The following is a 19,738-nucleotide window of genomic DNA, read 5'->3' on the forward strand; positions in this document are numbered from 1 at the left end:
GGAGAGGGTCTCTCCCATGTTTGGGTAGAACTGCGATCATCGCCTTGTTGGAGCAGAAAACCCAGGGAAGTCGTCTGCTCCACTTTCTGAAAGGCGGCATGGAGGGTGTCAAAAACCTACTGGCCTGACCATCTGTAGAATTCCGCTGGGAAGCCATCCTCATCTGTGGCCTTGTGATAGGGCAGTTTGGAGATGGCAAGCATTATCTCCTCCTTACTAATCCCCTCCACTAGGAGCTCCCTACCCTTGTCCTATAGGCAAGGGAGGTCCACTACCCCCAAGGGTGCGGCCACACGGTCCGCACCAACTGGTTCCCCTGGGGTGTTCAGCTTCTTGTAAAACAAAGCAAACTTGTTTACAATGTCCTTTGGGGAGGTTGAGAACCTCCTCTCTAGCCGAGTGTATGGCAGGAATGGTCATGGTGGCCTCTCATTGTCGCAGTTGGGCCCCTAGCAGTAGGCCTGCATTTTTCTTCTGCTCACAATGTCGTCCCTTCAGGTGTTGCAGCACGTACTCGGCCATGGAGGTGAATGGCTGTTAAGGACCATGCGAGCCTGTTCCAGGCGCTGGCAATGAGGCAAGGTGGGATGGGCAGAGTATAGGCGGATAAGGGAAGCTATTTTCCTCTCCAGCTCTGTCTGGCAGGTGGCCACCTGCTTATTGGCCACTGCAAGGTCTCTCAAAGGTTGACCCCTGATAGTCGCCTTTGCGGAGGCCCAGAGTACTCTGTGGGAGTCCACTGAGTGTCTGTTTTCTGATAGATACGTGGAAACATGAGCTTTTAGTTGGGTGCAGTATTGTTGTATATTCATGCGCCATGGTTTGCGGCCCAGGGAGGCCAAGCCGTATCAAGGGACAGGAGGATAGGGGAGTGGTCAGACATTTCCGCCTCCAGGATCTGAGACCAATGAGCGCCATGGATCTCTGGGAAAGTAATCTAATCTAGACGGCGTACCATGGACCGAGGAAACAAAAGTATACTCCATGTCCGATGGGAGACAGAGGCACCAATGATCTACCAATCCGTGGTCTGAGGCTACGTCACTCACCAGGGCTCTGTCCGCGTCATTGCCTTTATCCAGGGGGCCAGTCCTGGACCTATTCTCGGGCGAGATTCCAAGACCCACTGATAACATACTGTGAAGCACCAATCTCTTCGAGCAAATGGTTCAAATGAAGAAAGAAGGGGCGTTTGACCCCCGCCGGTGTGCATAAGGATCCCACGCAAAGGGAACTATCCACTAGACGCAGTTTGGCAAACGCGTACCTGCCATTAGGATCGGACCATGTTTTCACAGCGGTGACAGGCAACGATTTTCGGATAAGGATTGCGACTCCACATTTGCAGAGTAACCCTCTGTCAGTTGATATCACTACCGCTACGCTACTGTGTATCACCCTGCCCACCCAGCCTCTGTGCAACTTGTCAGATTCCAGGGCATCTAGGTGGATCTCTTGTGACAGAGCCACATCTGCCCGTTTCTTCTGAAGATAAGAGAGTACTTTTTTCCTTTTGATATAGTGCACAAGGCCGTTGACATTCCAAGAAAGGATGCGAAGTGGATGGGAAGCACACATAGCAGGGGCAGGCGTGGGCAGTCTGGGGTCCTGTAGCTGTGTAGAGCGAAAAGTAAAATGCACATACATATCTCAGAAAAAGCTATGACACAAATATTATTATGTAGCCCTGACTCTTCTCTGCAAACTAGCTTAATTCAGGATAAAACCGAACATATGATAGCAAACAGTAAACAGCAAGCAGAAGTGCTGGACAGCTGCGTACAGATGCGTAGGCTCTTCATCTTTGTGGCAGGGTTCAAGGAAAGACGGTTACCATTTTTGTAAAGATACCATAACACTCCGAACTTGAAATTAAGTACTTTATTAATAACAAGTACACTGACACATCCTGTGGTTCAGAATGAACGATCCTTCCAAACAGCTCTACTCAACTGCCAACATCCATTAACCCCAAGGTTCTACTATGGAACCTTATGAACTCATAATGATAGTAGGCTAAGCAGTAGGGTGCCTAGAGGCTAGCAACAGCAAAGCCCCAACAAATACTAATACATTGCAACAGACTGTTCTCGCTATATCACTTCATATAAAATAGCAGGGGTCATTTTTCAAAATCTGTAAATTCATTCCAATGTAAATATTTCTAGTGTCTGAACATTGATATATGATGGATAGTCACAATCGTGGACTTCGGGTCTCTGGCACAAAATAACACAAATGGACAATGTCTTAATATAGTTATAGAAAAAAAGACCAATAATGATGATGATACGTCCTTGCCTTGATCAGAATATGGACAAATAGTAATGTACCCTTTAGTTGGGCATTTAAGGTTTTATTCAAGAGGAATAATACTATAAACTTGTATCTCCTGTGAGGACAATTGTGAATGTGGCACAGTGATCAGGCCCTCTCCTCTACTGCACAATAATTTCACTACAGGTGATCGCCTACACTATCAAGAAGGCCGTTTACAGAGAAGTATAGATAATCTGTGGAGAGAATCGCTGATAAATTTACTGAGGAAAGAGAGGCCTAAAATGTATTAAAAGGATAGCTTAACTCCCACTCCTATTGTAGAACCAAAGATAATTTATTCCCTCATATGTTTCTGACAGCTGCAAGGAATTGATTTATTTGGTTATCCTGTAATTACAAACTACTGTATGTAGCAGCTCTAATGAAGATTGTCAAACTGACAAAAATATTCTGAAGTTGGGGAGGTTCCTAGGATTTTTGAAAAATGCCTTGAGGTTTTTAGGTAGCTCCAATAAAGCTATTTCCCTTTAGCAGAGGAAAGGTCTGTTGATTCAGACGGATAGTCAGCTGGTCAAAAATACCTATTCCAGAGATGATCCTAAAGCTTAAAGGATCTTTGGAGATTGATTAATAAAGGAAATGGAAAACGTGTATTGTGCCTGTCCCAGCTCTACACAATTTAAGTTATTACTAATTCGGTTTTCATCACATGGATTTTATTTGAGCCAGAGTGGGATGGAACCACTATACTAGCTCGCCATTTAATAGCCCAAAATGGTTAGACACATTTGACCATTGCTCCAAATGTGTTCTAGGGACATCAATTCAATATTCTTACATTAGAGGGACATCGGTTTTTGAGAAAGAGTGAAACAAAAGACAAGGATGGGCACTGCCAACAATATCAATTCAATCTTATCTTTTCTTCTGCTGAAACAATAGGACCCTGCTTATATCTCTCATCACTATCGGGAACAAGTATCAGTTGATCCCTAGGTGTTGAAAAACTGTTTAGGGTTTCAGAAAGCGTATATGCTCCTCTCTATTAGGGAAAGCTCCGTCCTGTTTATTTTCACTTTTCTAAGGAAAAAAGGATCTTCATTAGGCCAGATGTGCTGGAACGCCTCAGAAAGGGGCTATTGAACCTATTCGTTTTTTGTGCCAACATGTTTCCCATTAAAATCGTTCCTCTCAGGAAGAAAAGCAAAGAGACCCTTGAACCAGTCTAAGCAATTTCAGTTCCATTTTCATTTCAAGATGAATACTTTGCCTTATATCTCAAAATAGTCCATTCAGAAAATTAGCTGTTGAGATTGGATCTAACAGATGTCTAACAGTCAGTTCCAATCTGATGGATACAAGTCAGGTGGAATTCTCAAATGGATCCATTTACTTATCTTCCCTTGGTCTCCCATCGTGATCCTGGGATATCAGAAAGGTCTTCAATATTTTTACGTCATGACTCAGTATAAAAGCCTTTAATTTTCTAGAATATGTGGATGACATTCTCTTTATGGTCTGGTACCAGGATGTCTTTAAATCTCAACTTGGTGCAGCAAATTGAACAATCCGTAGTTCAGGTTTAATAATCATAGGGGAGATTATGTTTTTGCTGCACAGAAATATAAATAGCTAAGGTCTCTACTGAATTTGTTAATGACATTTTATGGCTATCAATAAACAATGGTGACCAAAACGTCAATTGAGAAGAGGGTTATTTTGCTTAAATTATGTTAATTTGTACAGTTCACTCTTGACCCGAGAGGGTATCCAGGTGCTTGGGCAGTTGTGTAGGCGTGTGGTCCTCAAGGTGTTTATATGAAGAAAAAAGGAGTTCACCTTCTTTCGGGACTCAAGAACTGAGAAGGAGGCTTTAATGTGTTAAGGGAGGTCGCTCCATGTCTTGGGTGCAATGTTTGGAGAATGAGCAATCTCCTTTCGCTTTTGCTGATGCAGGAAGTCTTTGCGAGGGTGTGTGAGGCAGAGCGTAGGTGTATAGTGGGTTGGTAAATGTGAATGTGGCTGTTCAGATATTCTGGTCATGTGTTGTGTAGGGCCTTGTATGTTTGTGTGAGAAGTTTAAATTGGCTGCTCTTGTGAATGGGGAGCCAGTGAAGCTTTCTGAGGTGCGGTGTGATGTGAGTGTGTCGTGAAAGGTTTAATATGAGTCTTCTTGCAGTGTTCTGAATGGGTCTGGAGTCTGTGAAGGAGTTTTTTGGAGATACCAGCGTAGAAGTGTTGCAGTAATCCAGCCTAAGAGGTGATGGTGATGACTTGTGAATGGATGATATTGGTGAACGGTGTCATGTATATCTTTAAAAGGGTAAGGCTGAGAGACAATCTCTGAGGGACTTCACATATCAGTTTATTGGTCTCCGATGTGAAGGAAGGCAGTCTGATCCTTCGGGCTCTTCTTCTGAGGAAGGAACAGTTAAATTTAAGAGCAGATCCTTGTATGCCATTCTTGTGTGAGTCTTCTGATGAGGGTGTTGTGGAAGACAGTATCGAAGGCCGTGGAGAGTTTGAGCAGGATAAAGAGCACTGTTTATCCTCAGCCCAGGATGATTCGAATATCGTCTGTGGCTGCAAATAGTGCTGTTTCAGTGCTGGGGTTCTTTCTGAATCCTGATTGAGTGCTGTCTGGAAGGAAGATGGTGAAATTCAAGGTGGGTTGTGACCTTTCTATGTCACCCGGCCATAACAGTGAGATTTCTACCTTCCTCAATTCAGACTTATGATAAATTGGTTTACTGGTTGAATGGGGTGTTACCCTGTTCAAGCAACAGCCACAATTGCTTTCAGGGTAAACCACAAAAGTCACTAAATCAACCTGTGCTTTCTGCACAATTCAGAAAAGCTGTGAAAACACTATATAAGAAAAATACCATGTTTACTTCCTGCGATAATTGATACATATGTACTGTGTTATACAATGAAATGCAAATAAAATCGATTTCCCCCTCCAAAAAATAAGAAAAATTCCATACCAATGTGGAAAAAATTGTAAATTTTACTAAATTATTTGACACCAAATAAAAAAAAAAACAATCAGTAGAACAGGAATTATGAAGTTTAAGCTAAAAACTAGCACCTAAATATCAAAGCCTCAACCACGTACATCTATTTGAGTGAGACGGGATTGTAGTGAAAAAATATGGCCAACAGGGATGCAACTATAAAAAAAGTTTGTGCTCGGTCAGCACATACCTCTGGACTTAAAAGAAATTTGAAGACAATGTCTTATAGAAGGTAGAACTACATAGGGGCAATCCTGCAAGCAGGGTCTGAGTAGGAGGTGTCATCGTCGGAGAGATGCTGGATAAAGTCAGAAGGAAGATTTCTACATTCAGACATAGTCTGTTTTTGGAACTCAAAAATCGCCAGTAGGACGAAGCTGGAGGCAATGGTAAACAAGAGCTCTGTAAAGCAGAATACCTCTTTGGTGAAGGACCACTGAATAGGATTTAATGTTGCGAAGAAGAACATAACAGGAGCTGTCGCGAAATCAGGCCAACTGGATCAGGCCGCCTGGTGGCGCACCTTGGGCAGATAGCAGTGGTGTAACAAAGGCCCCCACGCACTCCACAGTGCAGGGGTCTCTGAGCTCCAGGGGGCTTCCTTAGTGCAGTCCCCAGGCCTGAGAGCTTCTGAGTGCGTCAAGGGGTGGGGCCCTCAATGTGCTTTGCTGGGGGGCCGACTCAACTTTTGTTACGTCACTGGTGGATAGGCAAGCAGGTTGGTCCCAGTCTCCTTTTGGTTCTCAGAGTAGTTTTCAGTCAAACATTTTTTAACTCCCAAATGTGTGTTTTGGCTATCTGAGAACCTTTAACATCACAGTCCAGGCCTGGACGGGCACCACCTGGGGGGGTTATGACTTATTCAGGCTGAGTCAATATGTGGATTCAGGTAGTAGAAACCGTTTCTGTCCCTGAGCCTCTGATAAGGTGGCCAGCAAACTAGCCATTGAAGTCACTCTGGTAGTCCTGGGTTCAAGAAGTGGAACAAGGCTTAAGCAGCAGGATGGGCCTTTGAGGGTTCAAGGCAGACTCCACGCAGCAAAGCAGTTCTTCTAGGTGCAACAAAGTAGTCCTGTGGAGTACACAGCAGGCCACACAAGCAGCCAGTCCTCAGAGAGTCGTTCCGCAGGTTCGATAGTGAACTGAACAGTGGGTCTGAGGGTCCTATTTTTATACCTGGTGCCTTTGTTGAAGTAGGAAGCATTAGTAGAGAATTCCCTTTGAAATGCTTAAGGTAGCCTCCTTCCCCTTCCCTGACTGTCTGTATGAAGAATGCAAGGATGACAAATTCTTTGTGTGAAGGCAGAGTACAGCCTATTCAGTTCAAAGTGGGGCTCTGCCCAGCTCCCTCAATCTGCCAGTTCATGGCCTATCCAGTCACAAATAATCCCTCTATTGTGAGGCTGGCTGCCTGGGAGAAATAAATAATGTCCAATAGCCAACTAGACCCAGTCATGTAACCCAGAACGTACTGGAGGCACCAAATGGTTAGGGAAGGAATATGAGAACATTCTAAGCGTAGAGTTTTCAAACTTGTAACTGAACATCTGACTGTACCATTAAAGAGGAATTGCAATTCTATTTTCTCAGACATCAATGAATTGTTCACCTCTTCCCACTCAAATGCTAGCTAAATCTTATCCTATGGGAAAAGTAGGTCTCACAGCAAGGAAAAGCGAATTTAGGAATCTTTTACCTTAAAAGTACATGTCCAACATTTTAATTACAAAGCATCCTGCACTATGCACTACCTAGGGCCTACCTTAGGGGTGATGTATAAGCAATAAAAGGAGTTTAAGGCTTGGCAAGGGGGTTATAATAAGCTGCAAGTACATATGTAGCATTTAATTTACAGACCCTGGGTATATGGTATACCACTTTACTAGGGTATTAAAAGTAAACTAAAGATGCCAATCAGGTGTGAGCCAATTTTACAATGTTTTATTGACTGAGCACAACCACTTTAACACTGGTTAGCAGTGGTAAAGTGCATAAAGTCCTAAACACAACTAAAACAAATTCAGGAAAATAGACCGGGTGAAGGCAAAAGGTTTGGGGTTACCCTAAAGAGAAGGCCAAGTCCAACAATACAGAATTCCATCATTGGGCTCTACAAACCCTAAAATATGAAATTTAAAGAATCAACTGTACTAGAGATTCAGGATTAAATTGTTCAATTTATATAATCTTTATATAATCTGGATGGAAGACCAGACGAATCATTTTCAAATTGTTCTCAATATAGTCCTGGATTCTCTGAGAAACCAAACTCTGGGAGGAATGTCCTATATTCCAATCTCCAAACTTTTTCAGCTATACTTGAAGTTCCCTTTCTATTTTGACTCTTCCGTCCAGTTTGATTACTGCCATAGTAATGATTTCTGGTTTTTAAAATTGGAAAAGAAACATATCCCTCAACATTTGTTCTACACTATTTACTATGTCCATCCCTGCTGCTAGGATGTCCTCATATTATTTGATGAGAGATGCCCCAAGGGTTTGTGTTTGTAATGAAATACATTTAGGCAAATGTTTTATTATGTCGGCAGCCTGGTTTCTATATTCATTTCGGAGTTAAGGAGAGGTTGCTCATATTCCACTGATGGAATGTCTTTCGAATTTCCACCTCATAAGTTACTGGTGTAAATTGTGAAAATACTTCATCAGTTTTTATTTGTTCTTTATAAAACCTTACACATTGATCAATTCACTTGTATTACATAAAATATAAATAGTGCGAAAGGAAAAGAAGATGGAGTACATTTTACCTGCTCTGTGACTGTTGCGGTTAAAGGTTCAGTAGGTTTTGATTCAGGTTTATACTCTTTGGCTCCAGTGACATATATTTCTTTCTGTAATTCCGTTGTATTGATTTTCTCAGTGACTGAAGGATATTTCTAAATGAAACCATAAAAACATTTACACATATGCAGTCACAATAATGTCTAATGAATTGCACCTGGACTAAAATGAACATATATCAATTCTCCCATTGGATGGGCACACTAATTACTCAGATTTCAATTAACAGAACAAGTAGATCAGAGATTAAACAGAATGAGTATTGCATGAAGGTGGTCTTCATGACACAATCAATCATTGGGAAGGAGCATGAAATTGATCTGCCCATTTCTTAGGTGATCTGGTTCAAATGATACGAACTTTAGTCAGACTTAAAAATAGATCATATTTTAAACCCTTCATAAAAATGCAGAGATTAACAAAGAAATGTCTTTTTTATGTATATGTATCAACAGTGCATACGTTCAGAAAGTTTGCGGGTCACCCTGCATTCTTAAGTGGCAGAGAGGGGATGGGTATAGAGAATTTCAAGAGATATCAGGGAAAATACAAACACAATAGAGGAAGATGCATAGTAACAACCTTTTTATTATACTCAACCATTGGAATACTCTTTCTCACAACTATCTGGAGAGCTAAACTCACATCTTATTGAACAGCTTGTAAATGGTGCAATAATTATGGGAAAGTGCTTAGAGCGCCCCTGTCTTCAAAGAGCACAAATACGAAATGGCAAAGTCACAGGGAGACTGTTTTTCCATAAGAAGAAAAATGCAATATATCTGTGAAAAGTCTTCAATTTCATGTTTGTTGCTGGAAACAGAACAGCTACATTGGGTTCTACAGATTACTGGGTCTGCTTTGTCACAAGGCATTGACATTAGATCTATATAAGTCATCACAACAGTGTTGTTAGGAAATATACTTTTCTGAAGATAATGGAACATATTTCATAATAGTAATTCTTTTTTCAGAATATTGTTTCTTTCATGGGATACCTCACATGTACATACTGACAATTCAAAATAAATTGATAGTAACATTGTGATGCACTTTCAAATCAAAGGCAAATGATAGACTAGACTAGTTTTGTCTCTACATTTTTACTTGGTATTTTTAACAGCTTGAATATCCTAGCATATTTAAAACGACAACCAAAATCACTGTTCTATAGCTCATAAAGTAGCTCTATTGAACTTTGATGGCAGGTTGTATTTAAAATACCTTAATGAGAAGAGTTCAAATAATCCCTCTCATTTAATCCCCGAATACCTTTCAACACATTCTATAACAAAAATGTATTATGAGAAAATCAATGTTTCATCCTTCTCCTAATCTACAGATCATAGTAAAAAGTATTACCTTAGTAGTTTTATGAAAATAAAAGTGTCCAAACTAATATAAGAAAGGACACTTACCATCAGCACTGGGAAGAAAAACAACATATCCACAAAATGATACCATTTTTATGCCCCTCTAGTACAACGCGGTGAGTTAACAACAGTGAATTGAAAGTCCTCTTTTCTTGCAGCAAGCATTCTTTTAAAAATGATGTTCAGTATTAAAATCATGTATTTGTATTATTTTTTTGGTGTTCTTGACAATTCACCTTATCAATTCTCAGGGCTGAAGTTGTTTTTTGTTACAGTCCTAAAGTCACATTCATATCCAGTTTGCCCTTTCAAGACCACACTGAGGGTACCGTAAGATGTGATTTTGGACTAAGTGGCGCAAGAGTCTTTAGATGCACTGGTTTTGCTTTCTCTTATATGATGTGAGACCCCCATGCAACATAAGTAAGGTGCGACTTGTGGGACTTCATGGAGATGTTATCGCAATGCATCCGCATTCCAGCTCATTTCAATGTTTCCTGTAATGGTAACTCCACCACGAACTGTTGATGCCGTCACCATCCTCACATCACCACTGCAAAGTGGTATCCAAAGCTCCACAAGGGGGTTTGAAACAAGGAATTTCCTTCGCACAATATAGAAAGCCCCGGTTGCGAAGAAGAACATAACAAGAGCTGTTGCGAAATCAGGCCAACTGGATGAGGCCGCCTGGTGGTGCACCTTTGATGGATAGCAGTGGTGTAACAAAGGCCCCCACGCCCCCCACAGTACAGGGGGCCCTGAGCTCCAGGGGACCTCCTTAGTACAGTCTCCAGGCCAGAGAGCTTCTGAGTGAGTCAAGGGGGGGAGCTCTCAATGTACTTTGTTGGGGGGCCCACTCAACTTTTGTTACGTCACTGGTGGATAGGCAAGCAGGTTGGTCCCAGTCTCCTTTTGGTTCTCAGAGTATTTTTCAGTTAAACATTTTTTAACTCCCAAATGTGTGTTTTGGCTATCTGGGAACCTTTAACATTACAGTCCAGGCCTGGAAGGGCACCACCTAGAGGGGGTTATGACTCATTCAGACTGAGTCAATATGTGGGTTCAGGTAGTTGAAACCGTTTCTGTCCCTGAACCTCTGATTAGCTGGCCAGCAAACTAGCCATTGAAGTCACTCTGGTAGTCCTGGGTTCAAAAAGTGGAACAAGGCTTAAGCAGCAGGATGGGCCTTTGATGGTTCAAGGCAGACTCCCGGCAGCACAGCAGTTCTTCCAGGTGCAACAAAGTAGTCCTGTGGAGTACACAGCAGGCCACACAAGCAGACAGTCCACAGAAAGTTGTTACTCAGGTTCGATAGTGAACTGAAGAGTGGGTCTAAGGGTCCTATTTTTATACTTGTGCCTTTGTTGAAGTAGGAAGCGTTAGCAGAGAATTACCTTTGAAATCCTTAAGGTGTACTCCTTCCCCTTCCCTGGCTGTCTGTATGAAGAATGCAAGGATAACAAATCCTTTGTGTGAAGGCTGAGCACAGCCTATTCAGTTCAAAGTGGGGCTCTGCCCAGCTCCCTCCATCTGCCAGTTCATGGCCTATCCAGTCACACATAATCCCTCTATTGTGAGGCTGGCTGCCTGGGAGAAATAAACAATGTCCAATAGCCAACTAGACCCTGTCATGTAACCCAAAATGTACTGGAGGCACTAAATGGTTAGGGAAGGAATATGAGAACTTTCTAAGCGTGGAATTTTCAAACTTGTAACTTAACATCTGACTGTACCATTAAAGAGGAATTGCAATTCCATTTTCTCAGACACCAATTAAATCTTCACCTCTTCCCACTCAAATGCTAGCACGTATTAAATATAATAAGGCAACTCAATCTTATACCCTGGGAAAAGTAGGTCTCACAGTAAGGAAAAGCGAGTTTAGGAATCTTTCACCACCAGGGTAAGTAAAATTTAAAAGTACATGTCTAACATTTTATTTACAATGCACCCTGCACTATGCACTACCTAGGGCCTACCTTAGGGGTGATGTAAAAGCAATAAAAGGAGATTAAGGCTTGGCAAGGGGGTTATAATAAGCTGCAACTACATATGTAGCATTTACTTTAGAAGCCCTGGGTATATAATATACCTCTTTACTAGGGTATTAAAAGTAAACTAAAGACGCCAATCAGGTCTGAGGCAATTTTACAATGTTTTATTGACTGAGCACAACCACTTTAACACTGGTTAGCAGTGGTAAAGTGCACAAAGTCCTAAACGCAACTAAAACAAATTAAGGAAAATAGGACGGGTGAAGGCAAAAGGTTTGGGGTTACCCTAGAGAGTGGGCCAACGTCCAACAATACAGAATTCCATCATTGGGATCTACAAACCCTAAAATATGAAATTTAAAGAAACAACTGTGCTAGACATTCAGGATTGAATTGTGCAATTTATATAATCTTTATATAATCTGGATGGAAGACCAGATGAATCATTTTCAAATTGTTCTCAATCTATTCCTGGATTCTCTGAGAAACCAATCTCTGGGAGGAATGTCCTATAGTCCAATCTCCAACCTTTTTTGGTGGGACTTGAAGTTCCCTTTGTATTTTGACTCTTCCGCCCAGTTTGAATACTGCCATAGTAATGATTTCTGGTTGTTAAAATTGGAAAAGAAACATATCCCTCAACATTTGTTCTACACTATTTACTACATCCATCCCTGCTGCTAGGATGTCCTCATATTATTTGATGACAGATGCCCCAAGGTTTTGTGTTTGTAATGAAATACATTTAGGCAAATGTTTTTCCTAATTGCGTCGGCAGCCTGGTTTCTATATTAATCCCGGAGTTAAGGAGAGGTTGCTCATATTCCACTGTTGGAATGTCTTTCAAATTTCAACCTCATAAGTTACTGGTGTAAATTGTGAAAATACTTCATCAGTTTTTATTTGTTCTTTATCAACCTTACACATTGATCAATTCACTTGTATTACATTAAATATAAATAGTGCGAAAGGAAAAGAAGATTGAGTAAATTTTACCTGCTCTGCAACTGTTGCGGTTAAAGGTTCAGTAGGTTCTGATTCAGGTTTATACTCTTTGGCTCCAGTGACATATATTTCTTTCTGTATTTCCGGTGTATGGATTTTCTCAGTGACTGAAGGATATTTCTAAATGAAACCATAAAAATATTTACACATATGCAGTCACAATAATGTCTAATGAATTGCACCTGGACTAACATGAACATAAATCAATTCTCCCATTGGATGGGAACACTAATTACTCAGATTTCAATTAACAGAACAAGTAGATCAGAGATTAAACAGAATTAGTATTGCATGAAGGTGGTCTTCGTAACACAATCAATCATTGGGAAGGTGCATGAAATTGATCTGCCCATTTCTTAGGTGATCTGGTTCAAATGATACGAACTTTAGTCAGACTTAAAAATAGATCATATTTTAAACCCTTCATAAAAATGCAGAGATTAACAAAGAAATGTCTTTTTTATGTATATGTATCAAAAGTGCATAAGTTCAGAAAGTTTGCGGGTCACCCTGCATTCTTAAGTGGCAGAGAGGGGATGGGTATAGAGAATTTCAAGAGATATCAGGGAAAATACAAACAAAATAGAGGAAGGTGCATAGTCACAACCTCTTTATTATACTCAACCATTGGAATACTCTTTCTCACAACTACCTGGAGAGCTAAACTCACATCTTATTGAACAGCTTGTAAATGGTGCAGTAATTATGGGAAAGTGCTTAGAGCGCCCCTGTCTTCAAAGAGCACAAATACGAAATGGCAAAGTCACAGGGAGACTGTTTTTCCATATGAAGAAAAATGAAATATATTTGTGAAAAGTCTTCAATTTCATGTTTGTTGCTGGAAACAGAACAGCTACATTGGGTTCTGCAGATTACTGGGTCTGCTTTGTCACAAGGCATTGCCATTAGATCTATATAAGACATCACAACAGTGTTGTTAGCAAATATACTTTTCTGAAGATAATTGAACACATTTCATAATAGTAAATATTTTGTCAGAAAATTGTTTCTTTCATGGGATACCTCACATGTACATACTGACAATTCAAAATAAATTGATAGTAACATTGTGATGCACTTTCAAATCAAAGGCAAATGATAGACTAGACTAGTTTTGTCTCTACATTTTTACTTGGTATTTTTAACAGCTTGAATATCCTAGCATATTTAAAACGACAACCAAAATCACTGCTCTATGGCTCATAAAGTAGCTCTATTGAACTCTGATGGCAGGTTCTATATAAAATACCTTAAAGAGAAGAGTTCAAATAATCCCTCTCATTTAATCCCCGAATACCTTTCAACACATTCTATAAGAAAAATGTATTATGAGAAAATCAATGTTTCATCCTTCTCCTAATCTACTGATCATAGTAAAAAGTATTACCTTAGTAGTTTTATGAAAATAAAAGTGTCCAAACTAATATAAGAAAGGACACTTACCATCAGCACTGGGAAGAAAAACAACATATCCACACAATGATACCATTTTTATGTCCCTCTAGTACAACGCGGTGAGTTAACAACAGTGAATTGAAAGTCCTCTTTTCTTGCAGCAAGCATTCTTTTAAAAATGATGTTCAGTGTTAAAATCATGTATTTGTATTATTTTTTTGGTGTTCTTGACAATTCACCTTATCAGTTCTCAGGGCTGAAGTTGTTTTTTGTTTCAGTCCTAAAGTCACATTCATATCCAGTTTGCCCTTTCAAGACCACACTGAGGGTACCGTAAGATGTGATTTTGGACTAAGTGGCGCAAGAGTCTTTAGATGCACTGGTTTTTACTTTCTCTTATATGATGTGAGACCCCCAGGCAACATAAGTAAGGTGCGACTTGTGGGACTTCATGGAGATGTTATCGCAATGCATCCGCATTCCAGCTCATTTCAATGTTTCCTGTAATGGTAACTCCACCTCGAACTGTTGATGCCGTCACCATCCTCACATCACCACTGGAAAGTGGTATCCAAAGCTCCACAAGGGGGTTTGAAACAAGGAATTTCCTTCGCACGATATAGAAAGCCCCGGTTGCGAAGAAGAACATAACAAGAGCTGTTGCGAAATCAGGCCAACTGGATGAGGCCGCCTGGTGGTGCACCTTGGATGGATAGCAGTGGTGTAACAAAGGCCCCCACGCCCCCCACAGTACAAGGGGCCCTGAGCTCCAGGGCACCTCCTTAGTAAAGTCTCCAGGCCAGAGAGCTTCTGAGTGAGTCAAGGGGGGGAGCCCTCAATGTACTTTGTTGGGGGGCCCAATCAACTTTTTTTACGTCACTGGTGGATAGGCAAGCAGGTTGGTCCCAGGCTCCTTTTGGTTCTCAGAGTAGTTTTCAGTCAAACATTTTTTAACTCCCAAATGTGTGTTTTGGCTATCTGGGAACCTTTAACATTACAGTCCAGGCCTGGAAGGGCACCACCTAGAGGGGGTTATGACTCATTCAGACTGAGTCAATATGTGGGTTCAGGTAGTTGAAACCGTTTCTGTCCCTGAACCTCTGATTAGGTGGCCAGCAAACTAGCCATTGAAGTCACTCTGGTAGTCCTGGGTTCAAGAAGTGGAACAAGGCTTAAGCAGCAGGATGGGCCTTTGATGGTTCAAGGCAGACTCCCGGCAGCACAGCAGTTCTTCCAGGTGCAACAAAGTAGTCCTGTGGAGTACACAGCAGGCCACACAAGCAGACAGTCCACAGAAAGTCGTTACGCAGGTTCGATAGTGAACTGAAGAGTGGGTCTAAGGGTCCTATTTTTATACTTGTGCCTTTGTTGAAGTAGGAAGCGTTAGTAGAGAATTCCCTTTGAAATCCTTAAGGTGTACTCCTTCCCCTTCCCTGGCTGTCTGTATGAAGAATGCAAGGATGACAAATCCTTTGTGTGAAGGCTGAGCACAGCCTATTCAGTTCAAAGTGGGGCTCTGCCCAGCTCCCTCCATCTGCCAGTTCATGGCCTATCCAGTCACACATAATCCCTCTATTGTGAGGCTGGTTGCCTGGGAGAAATAAACAATGTCCAATAGCCAACTAGACCCTGTCATGTAACCCAAAACGTACTGGAGGCACTAAATGGTTAGGGAAGGAATATGAGAACTTTCTAAGCGTGGAATTTTCAAACTTGTAACTTAACTTCTGACTGTACCATTAAAGAGGAATTGCAATTCCATTTTCTCAGACACCAATGAAATGTTCACCTCTTCCCACTCAAATGCTAGCACTTATTAAATGTAATAAGGCAACTCAATCTCATACCATGGGAAAAGTAGGTCTCACAGTAAGGAAAAGCGAGTTTAGGAATCTTTCACCACCAGGGTAAGTAAAACTTAAAAGTACATGTCCAACATTTTATTTACAATGCACCCTGCACTATGCACTACCTAGGGCCTACCTTAGGGGTGATGTATAAGCAATAAAAGGAGATTAAGACTTGGCAAGGGGGTATAATAAGCTGCAACTACATATGTAGCATTTACTTTAGAAGTCCTGGGTATATAATATACCTCTTTACTAGGGTATTAAAAGTAAACTAAAGATGCCAATCAGGTCTGAGGCAATTTTACAATGTTTTATTGACTGAGCACAACCCCTTTAACACTGGTTAGCAGTGGTAAAGTGCACAAAGTCCTAAACGCAACTAAAACAAATTAAGGAAAATAGGACGGGTGAAGGCAAAAGGTTTGGGGTTACCCTAGAGAGTGGGCCAACGTCCAACAATACAGAATTCCGTCATTGGGCTCTACAAACCCTAAAATATGAAATTTAAAGAAACAACTGTACTAGACATTCAGGCTTGAATTGTGCAATTTATATAATCTTTATATAATCTGGATGGAAGACCAGATGAATCATTTTCAAATTGTTCTCAATCTATTCCTGGATTCTCTGAGAAACCAATCTCTGGGAGGAATGTCCTATAGTCCAATCTCCAACCTTTTTTGGTGGGACTTGAAGTTCCCTTTGTATTTTGACTCTTCCGCCCAGTTTGAATACTGCCATAGTAATGATTTCTGGTTGTTAAAATTGGGAAAGAAACATATCCCTCAACATTTGTTCTACACTATTTACTACATCCATCCCTGCTGCTAGGATGTCCTCATATTATTTGATGAGAGATGCCCCAAGGTTTTGTGTTTGTAATGAAATACATTTAGGCAAATGTTTTTCCTAATTGCGTTGGCAGCCTGGTTTCTATATTAATCACGGAGTTAAGGAGAGGTTGCTCATATTCCACTGTTGGAATGTCTTTCAAATTTCAACCTCATAAGTTACTGGTGTAAATTGTGAAAATACTTCATCAGTTTTTATTTGTTCTTTATAAAACCTTACACATTGATCAATTCACTTGTATTACATTAAATATAAATAGTGCGAAAGGAAAAGAAGATGGAGTAAATTTTACCTGCTCTGCAACTGTTGCGGTTAAAGGTTCAGTAGGTTCTGATTCAGGTTTATACTCTTTGGCTCCAGTGACATATATTTCTTTCTGTAATTCCGGTGTATGGATTTTCTCAGTGACTGAAGGATATTTCTAAATGAAACCATAAAAACATTTACACATATGCAGTCACAATAATGTCTAATGAATTGCACCTGGACTAAAATGAACAGATATCAATTCTCCCATTGGATGGGGACACTAATTACTCAGATTTCAATTAACAGAACAAGTAGATCAGAGATTAAACAGAATGAGTATTGCATGAAGGTGGTCTTCATAACACAATCAATCATTGGGAAGGTGCATGAAATTGATCTGCCCATTTCTTAGGTGATCTGGTTCAAATGATACGAACTTTAGTCAGACTTAAAAATAGATCATATTTTAAACCCTTCATAAAAATGCAGAGTTTAACAAAGAAATGTCTTTTTTATGTATATGTATCAAAAGTGCATAAGTTCAGAAAGTTTGCGGGTCACCCTGCATTCTTAAGTGGCAGAGAGGGGATGGGTATAGAGAATTTCAAGAGATATCAGGGAAAATACAAACAAAATAGAGGAAGATGCATAGTCACAACCTCTTTATTATACTCAACCATTGGAATACTCTTTCTCACAACTACCTGGAGAGCTAAACTCACATCTTATTGAACAGCTTGTAAATGGTGCAGTAATTATGGGAAAGTGCTTAGAGCGCCCCTGTCTTCAAAGAGCACAAATACGAAATGGCAAAGTCACAGGGAGACTGTTTTTCCATATGAAGAAAAATGCAATATATTTGTGAAAATTCTTCAATTTCATGTTTGTTGCTGGAAACAGAACAGCTACATTGGGTTGTACAGATTACTGGGTCTGCTTTGTCACAAGGCATTGCCATTAGATCTATATAAAACATCACAACAGTGTTGTTAGCAAATATACTTTTCTGAAGATAATTGAACACATTTCATAATAGTAAATATTTTTTCAGAAAATTGTTTCTTTCATGGGATACCTCACATGTACATACTGACAATTCAAAATAAATTGATAGTAACATTGTGATGCACTTTCAAATCAAAGGCAAATGATAGACTAGACTAGTTTTGTCTCTACATTTTTACTTGGTATTTTTAACAGCTTGAATATCCTAGCATATTTAAAACGACAACCAAAGTCACTGCTCTATGGCTCATAAAGTAGCTCTATTGAACTCTGATGGCAGGTTCTATATAAAATACCTTAATGAGAGGAGTTCAAATAATCCCTCTCATTTAATCCCCGAATACCTTTCAACACATTCTATAAGAAAAATGTATTATGAGAAAATCAATGTTTCATCCTTCTCCTAATCTACTGATCATAGTAAAAAGTATTACCTTAGTAGTTTTATGAAAATAAAAGTGTCCAAACTAATATAAGAAAGGACACTTACCATCAGAACTGGGAAGAAAAACAACATATCCACACAATGATACCATTTTTATGTCCCTCTAGTACAACGCGGTGAGTTAACAACAGTGAATTGAAAGTCCTCTTTTCTTGCAGCAAGCATTCTTTTAAATATGATGTTCAGTGTTAAAATCATGTATTTGTATTATTTTTTTGGTGTTCTTGACAATTCACCTTATCAATTCTCAGGGCTGAAGTTGTTTTTTGTTTCAGTCCTAAAGTCACATTCATATCCAGTTTGCCCTTTCAAGACCACACTGAGGGTACCGTAAGATGTGATTTTGGACTAAGTGGCGCAAGATTCTTTAGATGCACTGGTTTTTACTTTCTCTTATATGATGTGAGACCCCCATGCAACATAAGTAAGGTGCGACTTGTGGGACTTCATGGAGATGTTATTGCAATGCATCCGCATTCCAGCTCATTTCAATGTTTCCTGTAATGGTAACTCCACCTCGAACTGTTGATGCCGTCACCATCCTCACATCACCACTGCAAAGTGGTATCCAAAGCTCCACAAGGGGGTTTGAAACAAGGAATTTCCTTCGCACGATATAGAAAGCCCCGGTTGCGAAGAAGAACATAACAAGAGCTGTTGCGAAATCAGGCCAACTGGATGAGGCCGCCTGGTGGTGCCCCTTGGATGGATAGCAGTGGTGTAACAAAGGCCCCAACGCCCCCCACAGTACAAGGGGCCCTGAGCTCCAGGGCACCTCCTTAGTAAAGTCTCCAGGCCAGAGAGCTTCTGAGTGAGTCAAGGGGGGGAGCCCTCAATGTACTTTGTTGGGGGGCCCACTCAACTTTTTTTTACGTCACTGGTGGATAGGCAAGCAGGTTGGTCCCAGGCTCCTTTTGGTTCTCAGAGTAGTTTTCAGTCAAACATTTTTTAACTCCCAAATGTGTGTTTTGGCTATCTGGGAACCTTTAACATTACAGTCCAGGCCTGGAAGGGCACCACCTAGAGGGGGTTATGACTCATTCAGACTGAGTCAATATGTGGGTTCAGGTAGTTGAAACCGTTTCTGTCCCTGAACCTCTGATTAGGTGGCCAGCAAACTAGCCATTGAAGTCACTCTGGTAGTCCTGGGTTCAAGAAGTGGAACAAGGCTTAAGCAGCAGGATGGGCCTTTGATGGTTCAAGGCAGACTCCCGGCAGCACAGCAGTTCTTCCAGGTGCAACAAAGTAGTCCTGTGGAGTACACAGCAGGCCACACAAGCAGACAGTCCACAGAAAGTCGTTACGCAGGTTCGATAGTGAACTGAAGAGTGGGTCTAAGGGTCCTATTTTTATACTTGTGCCTTTGTTGAAGTAGGAAGCGTTAGTAGAGAATTCCCTTTGAAATCCTTAAGGTGTACTCCTTCCCCTTCCCTGGCTGTCTGTATGAAGAATGCAAGGATGACAAATCCTT

At 40.7% G+C, this 19,738-nt stretch overlaps 1 protein-coding gene across 1 annotated transcript in view; it reads right to left on the reverse strand.

Moving 5' to 3' along the window:
• The window catches only part of LOC146821407 (uncharacterized), a 1,203,178-nt gene that overhangs the window by 1,172,212 nt on the left and 11,228 nt on the right, over nucleotides 1-19,738 (reverse strand). Inside the window, exons 5-7 of the mRNA XM_085609844.1 lie at nucleotides 16,861-16,989; nucleotides 12,463-12,591; nucleotides 8,066-8,194 (exon numbers count right to left, since the gene is read on the reverse strand). Coding sequence (XP_085465970.1) covers nucleotides 8,066-8,194; nucleotides 12,463-12,591; nucleotides 16,861-16,989 — 387 coding nt within the window. The remainder of the gene's footprint in view (nucleotides 1-8,065; nucleotides 8,195-12,462; nucleotides 12,592-16,860; nucleotides 16,990-19,738) is intronic.

Source organism: Triturus cristatus, chromosome 6 (genome assembly GCF_964204655.1).
Source record: "Triturus cristatus chromosome 6, aTriCri1.1, whole genome shotgun sequence".
NCBI classification, from domain to species: Eukaryota; Metazoa; Chordata; class Amphibia; order Caudata; family Salamandridae; genus Triturus; species Triturus cristatus.